The sequence below is a fragment of the Lemur catta genome, chromosome 11, assembly GCF_020740605.2.
Source record: "Lemur catta isolate mLemCat1 chromosome 11, mLemCat1.pri, whole genome shotgun sequence".
Taxonomy (NCBI): Eukaryota; Metazoa; Chordata; class Mammalia; order Primates; family Lemuridae; genus Lemur; species Lemur catta.
Window position 1 is genome coordinate 70,898,222 of NC_059138.1, and position 8,092 is coordinate 70,906,313.

At 44.6% G+C, this 8,092-nt stretch overlaps 1 protein-coding gene across 1 annotated transcript; it reads left to right on the forward strand.

The window, feature by feature from the left end:
* The first annotated feature begins 510 nt into the window (after nucleotides 1-510).
* Nucleotides 511-7,252, forward strand: NPY (neuropeptide Y). Its single transcript, XM_045564348.1, has 4 exons — nucleotides 511-621; nucleotides 1,548-1,735; nucleotides 5,088-5,168; nucleotides 7,053-7,252. The coding sequence occupies exons 2-4, from the start codon at nucleotides 1,548-1,550 to the stop codon at nucleotides 7,075-7,077; spliced, it is 294 nt and encodes a 97-aa protein (XP_045420304.1). The 5' UTR covers nucleotides 511-621; the 3' UTR covers nucleotides 7,078-7,252.
* The last annotated feature ends 840 nt before the right edge of the window (nucleotides 7,253-8,092 follow it).

Consider the following 8,092-nt stretch of genomic DNA (forward strand, 5'->3'; position numbering starts at 1 on the left):
ATTTGCTTTAAGTGCAGGAAAAGTCTGCGAGCCCATTTGCGTCCATCCGAAAGCGCGCAGTTGTACCCGGCGCGAGTGCCGCGCGGGTCCCGGAGATGCTCCACCAAACAGAGGATTCTGGTACCCCCTACTCCGGCGCCCAGTGGGTTGGTAGTCTCGGTACCAGGGTACAAAGATGGTCTGAGATGTGCCTATCTCTGGCAAGACTAGACGGGGCGTGAAGGAAAGCCGGATCTGCGCACGGCCGGAGGGCTGGCACTTGGGCTTTGGTGGTCTTGTTCAGCATCCTCGGAGCGCGCAGCCTCGCTCGCACGATCCAGGTCCCCCTTCGCCAGCAGGGCCTGGGGCGGGAGAGTGGGGGTGTGGGTGACTCTTCAAGTAAACACTCATGCGACCGCGGCTCCAGCCCCCTCCCCCTGCCACTCGGGGGCGGGAAGTGGCGGGTGGGAGTCACCCAAGCGTGACTGCCCGAGGCCCCTCCTGCGGCGGAGAGAGAGCTCCATAAAAGCCCAGGTGCGACCCGCTCTCTGCACCCCATCCGCCGGCTCTCAGCCTTCGGAGAGGCGCGCCCGACAGCAGAGCACTCGCCGCCTGGCCGCGCCCGCCCGCCCGCCCGCCACCGTGAGTGCCGAGACCCATTTGGCTCGGGGAGGGAGTGAAGGAGGGTGGCCTGTGAACTTGCCCGGGGCACAGTCTCCCCCTCCGCGGAGCCCTGGGGCCCTGGGAGGGTCTCACCTGATGCTGCGCACTCCGCGCCCCGACGCGCTCCAGCCCCGGTTGGCGGCTAAATTCCATTTGCTCCTTCTGCTCCACTCCGATTGCTCATCCGCCCCTCTTCCCGGCCTTCGCAGCTGGGAGGTCCCTTTGGATTCTTTTGGCCGATATGGCGGGAGAACGAGGGACCCCTATCCCAAAGCACCTGGCGGTTTCCCTGCGGGTGGCGGTCGGGCGACCCAGAGAGCGGTGCGCGGGAGGAAGGTTTTCCAGGCAGCGTCTCCGAGTGAGTCTCCCGCGCTCTGCCTCCTCTCTGGATCCTTGGGATTCAAACTGAGAGTGGCTGGCCCGGGGTGCGATTGTCTTTCCCCCCTTCCCACCCCGAGGGAACCTCTGTTGTCACTGTTGAGCCCCTGGAGCCAGGCTGACCAAAGTAACAGAGAATAAAGTTTACTTCTTCGACAAGGGTTTGGGCAAGAGGGGAGGAAAGCGATCGTGTCTTTAACCCCTCAGGAGGAACTTCTAAATGTGTTTTTAAAGTGTCTAAACCCACCCTGCGCCTCTTGCCGCGCGACTCTGGGTCCCCGCGACTTGGAAAGAAGTTGCGCGAAGTTTTCGGGTGGGGCAGAGGGGCCCGGCCAGGGCAGATGGTGCCCTGGGCCTGCAAGGTGGAGCTAGCCACGCTCGGGCTCTCTCTGCGGGACTGGGACGAGAAAGCACCGGTGGGCAAGGGTAGTAGCAAGGGGAGGGGCGCGGGAGGTACCCGAGGGAGGAGCTGGGTGTGAGTCCTCTGAATCCTCAAGCCCCCTTCATTGCGCCTTCTGTGCCCTCAGATGCTAGGTAGCAAGCGACTGGGGCTGTCCGGACTGACCCTCGCCCTGTCCCTGCTGGTGTGCCTGGGTGCGCTGGCCGAGGCGTACCCCTCCAAGCCGGACAACCCGGGCGAAGATGCGCCTGCGGAAGACATGGCCAGATACTACTCTGCGCTGCGACACTATATCAACCTCATCACCAGGCAGAGGTGGGTGGGCACCGCAGGACCGACGCCATAGCGTCCCCCTGCACACCTGGAGGACCCGGGACAGGGATCGGTTCTTTTTCTTCTCTCTATCCCGGGGCAGGACAGTATCAGGCACATAGCTCTAGGTAAATGTGCAGGGCACAATCTGCACAAACTGGGTGCTTTCCCTCTGCCACTACAGTCACAAAGATGTGAGCCTTTGATCCAGGTGCACCAGGCTAGGAGGCTGGCCACTCACCGTCCCCCTCCGTGGTTTTCTGTTTGGTTGGTTTTTGTTTTTGTTGTCGTTGTTAGAGCAGTTGGAGGCCTGTCTAGAAACCTCTCTGGGAAAGTGCCAGGTGAAAGGGGCAGGAGTGCACCCGGGAAATGCTATAAGGAGAAGGGCGAGCAGGGTGTCTAGGAAAACCTGAATAACCATCACAGAAAACCAACAAGGAAACAGCAGGGTTGCTCCGGACTTTGCCGGACTTCGCAACCTGCCCAGGGCGAATTAAATGACAGTATGTAGGAAAAGACAAATGGAGCTATATTCTTTTCTTCTGTATAGTTTTTGTTTTGTTTTATTTTTGCAGTTTCAGCCCCACCAGAATTAAATAGTATTGGTTTGTGCTTCTTTAAAATCTGATCATTTTAATTAGTAAAAAGCAATCATATTTTATAACCTAGTAAACTTCCCAGAAAGTTAATTGCTTCAAATTCTTGCTATGTGATCATACAGATAGTAGAGCTCGTATAAACAAAAAAATATTAACTGTTTTTTCTAGAAAAGCTTCTGTTATTAGTTATAACATAATATACAGTAGAACTCATTTTTGCAAAGATGATTGCTATAAAGCTTTACCGTGATATAAAGCTTTGGCATTTCAAAATGCTTTCATAGGTATTATCTCATTCAGTCTTTACCTCAAAGCTTTGAAGTGAGTATAATTATCTCCATTTTACAGTTCATGAAACTAAAGACATTTCATGAAAGCTTTTTTTAGGGGTTATGGAATTGGAGCCCTCCTGTTGGTTTTCCTTGGGTGTTGTCACCACAGTCAACAGTCAACTGTTGGTGTTATCTCCAACATCTCTGATGAGAAAAAATAAGGGAGAAAGCCTTGAGTTTCACGGCAAGAGATTCAGCTTATATGGAAATGAGCTGGTCCCTGAGGATGAAGATGTCTCATCTTCATAAAAGTTCCTTCTTAGAAACCATCAGAGGCTTGTAATACGCACCCATCATCTCCGTTTTTCACTCATTGCCTTCCCACTACAAACACCCATTCATACGCACATGTATCTTTTTCAAAATTACAGTGTCATTTGTGAATGTTTTAATTTTAGCATAAATGGTAATCTGATATCATTCTCTTCCTTTTTCCCCACTCACTTCATGTTTTTAAGCTATATTATTGTTGCTGTATATACCACTGGTTCATTACTTCTGAAAGCTGCATCGTTTATTCTACAGTGTGTGGGTCTACTATATTTTGCCCCCTAGATCAGTAGTTCTCAATGGGAGGTGATTTTCTTCTCCCCAGGACATTTGGCAATGTCTGGAGACATTTTTGGTTTTCACAATGGGAGGTGGGCATCTAGTGGTAGAGGCCAGGGAGGCTGCTAAATATTCTACAATGCCCCCGCCACAAAAAACATCCAGCCCAAATGTCAGTAGTGCCAAGGTTGAGAAACTCAGCCTTAGATTGGTTCTTCTCCATCCTGGTTGCACATTAGAATCCCCTGGGGAGCTTTTAAAATCCACTGATGCTGGGCTTCCCCCCTGACCAATTAAATCAGACCCTCTGGGGTGGGGCCTGGGCTTTCTGTGGTGGTTAAAGCTCCCCAGGTGATTCTAATATGCAGCCAGGTTTGAGACTCTTTGCCCTAGAGATTCAATCTTTGCAAGTTAAAGCACTATAGAGAAGAAGGGTAATCCAGAATTAATTAAAGAAGGAAGAAGAGTGAACAGTGTTGTCCTGGATGTACAGTAGTTCATGACTGTGCAAGTCCTGATGTTGCAGATTTAGGTTCTTTACTGGTAAATTGGAGAGAATAGTTGCCAGTTCTTTTACTCACTGGAGCATGATGATGATAAATAAGGTTGCCCACGAGTTTTAAGAGTAGTAAAATCAGCTGATGGGCAGAATAAATAAGTAAAAGCAGCAGCCTAGAGTCTAATATCCCAATTCCAGAAAATCTTTAAGGAAATCCTACAAATGATGGGAATAGGGCAGGGAGTTGCTTTGTTTTTGTTCCCCTTGAGTCTCAGCAAAGAAACAGTAATAGGAAAATCTTTCCCAAACATTTCGATTGAATTGTGCTTGATAGGCAGTTAGAATATACCCTCTGCCTGCTCTGTTGTACCTATTAATCAATCTATGCCAGGCTAATTTTTATTTGTAAACAAAGTGGCTGCTGGTGTCCAACATCTTTTCTGAGAAAGGGAAAAATGGCTTTTTAAAAAACAATTTGGTGTAGACTTGCCTGACTTTTTTGGAATGTCTGGGAGCAGGTAGCATATATTACCCTAGCAGGTAAACATAGCCTTACATCCATATCCTGCTATAGGAGAAAAATAAACATTTCCATTGACCAGTAGGATTCCTTTATACTTCCAGGGAGGCTAAAATCACAGCATCAGGGAAGACTGTTAGCTTTTGGTACCTCATATAAATACGGAAAATATAAGACCCAGGGATCTGTTGGTAGCTGTAAGAATGGATACATTTTAACAGCAATAATTTGCATTTGTATATCACTTTGCAACTTTCAAAGCATTGTGACTCACATTTCACATTGGATTTTCACAAAGCCTCTGATTTAAGCAGGGGTTATGATTTTATTTTTACCAACAAGAAAACTGAGATTCAAAGACACAGGTGGGTTTTGAACGGTAGTCTGCTGATTTTTTTCCCGAGGGTTGTTTCTGAAATATCATCTGGTCTCCTTATTAAGATTTAAACTGCTATGTATCATCAGCACTATAGTCAATTAACTAATTATGGAAATATTTTAAGTGCTACTTCAACATTTTTAAATTTCCCATCACCTAGTTATAAAAGTATATCTGTATATGTATTATTTGTAGTAGCATAAAAAGGCAAACATTTGGCTAGGAATTTTGGTTGGGTTTGAATAATTTGCTAAGTTATTTAGTAAGTATTGGAGTAGAGTTTAAACATATATACAATTTGAAATCATACTTATGATGATGTTTCTGGTAATATATGTTTTGTACACCTAGATTGTTTGTTAGCAGATGAACAACTGAAAATAGCCTTTAGGTTTAATATCCCAAACAGAAACCTTTTATCTTAAAGGTTTCTATGCCTATTCTGAACTTGCTTTAAAAGACTTTTTTTCCCCCCAGATATGGAAAACGATCTAGCCCTGAGACACTGATTTCAGACCTCTTGATGAGAGAAAGCACGGAAAATGCTCCCAGAACTAGGTATGACAAGGCTTGTGATGGGGACATTGTTGCAGAGCATGACGTGTCTGGGGAGAGAAGTCAGAGAAAGCTCCCTGGTGGGAGGCTTTGGGACGGGGGCTTCTAGACTGTGAAGATTTGGCCAAAAATGGGGCTGGAGAACCAGGCAGGGAAGAACTTTCTTTTCAAGGACTCACTGGCAAATCTCTAGGCTTCTGTGGAATAGTATTTTCTAGCCCAGATTATTTGGGGCTCCTTTGAAAATTTTAAATATATAAATGACTTAACTCAGAAATTACTCTATATAGAATTTCTAACATTGTTAGAATTAGAGGAGCATAGAATGAGTCCCCAACTCTAAACTGAGATGACCAACTGTCCATCTTTGGCTGGGATAATCTTTAGTTTTTATATACCATGTGGGGTGTCCAGATGTCATAGGAAATGTCCCTCATGGTTTTTACTCCAACCTTCTTGGTTTTACATGAAGCTGTAGGTACATCAGTTACACCTGAATACTTTTTGATATATTTTAGTTCAACTGATATCACATAGTAATTTATTACATTCAATGAATGAATGTTGAATGACATTATTCTTAGAAGCTTACCTGTAGCCTCGGGACTTTCTTGGAGTGTGAGTCTGCCTTGGGAAGAGGTGCCCCCCAATACTTGAGTGTTAAACGTTGGACTAGGATTCTCTGGCGTCTCCCGGACAAGGAGTGCTGCTGAAGAGAAGCATAGTTTTTCTCTGTTTTCACAATCCCCTGACTCTTCCATCCTGCTTCCTGCCTCTATCCACAGTGAGATCACAGTGCACATGGTCCACCCATGTGGTAGCTTGGCTGTCTTAAACCCAGAGCTCTATAATGTCAAGAACCAGGTTTTCCCAGAAGAGGGCACTAGAACGCTTGCTCAGGGAGTGTGACCTGCATGTGACTTTTCATGGAGGTTCTCCCTAGAGAATCAGTGGAGTGACTTGCTGGCCCACGCACTTTCCTCCCACCCTTCCTCAGTTCTCTTGTGAAATGGGGAGCCAGAGCGAAGCATATAAGCATAGAGCTGTCAGATTTTTCTCTGAAGGAAACAATGATTTGAACTAGAATAAAACTCCAGTTGTCCCTGGAAGTACCAGTCCAGACTTAAATAGCTAATACAAAGGAAGCAGAATATTCATAAGGACTGTCTGTAATACTAAGCATTGATGCTTTTTTATGTTTCATTGACATCCATATAATGTTTGCCACAGTAAAAAGTTTAAGGTAGGTTCTGTCTATTTAGTGTTAGAAACATGACAATCCAGATCTACGTAGAACCTTGCTGCTGGCCTTTGTTTTGTGCCGAAGTCACACAGTTGGTGCATGAAATAAAGTTAATTGCACCTTGATTGACAGACTCCATCATGTGCAGTTCGGAGACAAAACTTGACAGCCTTGAAGTTGCCTGTGAGTGCTATTTTATTAAAAATGGTTCGTCATAGCCTAATAAATAGCATCTTACTATGTAAAAAGCCTTGCAGGAAAACAAAAGAAGCATATTTAGAGTTTAGTAACAATAACTTTCTTGTTACAGTGTCATGTGCTTTCTGTAAATTTGATCTTCAGAGAGATTGCAGAGTTCTTCAGCTCCTTTGATATATATAGAGCCTTTAAAATCCTCCCTCTGAGATTTTCCAGAGATTCCCGTTGACAGCAGTGAAAGCTACTCAGCTGGGTCTTTGCACTTTATGTCACTGTCTCACGTTCTGATATTCCACATGATCTCATATTTAGATTGCCCACAGGAGGCTTTTCAACACTTTCTGGTCATCTTTCTGTTCAGAACTGAAATGTCTCACTCTTGCAAGCATCCCAGACAGTCAGGAAGCTTCTATTATATTACATGCTTTTCTTCTTATGTTTTGCAGGCTCGAAGACCCTTCTATGTGGTGATGGGAAATGAAACTTGCATTCTGGTCTCTTCCTATTTTCAACCCATATTTCATCCTGTAAAGCGAGAGTCTGCCCATCCTGCTAATGCATGCAGCCATTGTGCCGAATTCTGTAATGTTTTCCTTTGTCATCATTGTATATATGTGCGTTTAAATAAAGTATCATGCATTCAAAAGTGTATCCTCTTCAATGAAAAATCTGCTATTGAAATAGTGAGAATTGTTTTCAGTTATTCATTAAATTACAATCTCCCTCAAGTGGCAGATTCAGGGTTTGTTCCACGGATATTAAAGCAATGGGTATGAAAGATATAAAGACATGATTATTTATGATAATCAAGACTTATCTCTGTGTGTGTGTGTGTGTGTGTGTGTGTATGTGTGTGTGTAACTTAATAGAACCATTTGGAGACGTTGACCAAGGGAATGCTAATTTGGGAAAATTTTCTGAACTTCCACTCCATTCACATGGAACTCTAGTTAACCTTGCTAACCTATTCTGTCAGCAGAAGGGATCACTATTTAATGGAAATTTCTGTGAAATGTCTTTTATCCCTCTGTTTCGTATGGGAGCCACTAACCGCATGTGGCTTTTGAGCCTTTGAATGTGGCTAGTGCAAAATAAGGAGCTGAGTTTTATATTTTATTTAATTTTAATGAATTTTACTTTAATAGCCACATGTCTCTAGTGGCTACCATGTCAGACAGCTGAGGTACATACATCTATTCAGGTCACTACTCGTAGGCTGATTACCTTTCCAACATGGGACATGTTAATTAACCTAGCTAAAGTTGTTAAACTTCCCCCTTCTTCAAGTATCTATTTGCATGAGCTTAGTTTAAAATTAATGTTATTATAATAGATTCTTATCTGTAACCTCTAAACCAAGGAAAATGAGTCGCATCCCACACTAGTACTTTATATCACACTATAAAAAGTATGCACAAATATTTTTATGTGACATCTTAAAGCTGCTTACAAAAAAAATCCATGAATAACAATATACATCATGACT

What these genes read in the sequence shown, in the direction of transcription:
- NPY (XM_045564348.1), top strand. Translation starts at nt 1,548, where the DNA reads ATGCTAGGTAGCAAGCGACTGGGGCTGTCCGGACTGACCCTCGCCCTG. An exon ending in AACCTCATCACCAGGCAGAG is followed by an intron (nt 1,736 to 5,087) that starts GTGGGTGGGCAC and finishes TTTTCCCCCCAG; the next exon opens with ATATGGAAAACGATCTAGCC. An exon ending in GAAAATGCTCCCAGAACTAG is followed by an intron (nt 5,169 to 7,052) that starts GTATGACAAGGC and finishes TATGTTTTGCAG; the next exon opens with GCTCGAAGACCCTTCTATGT.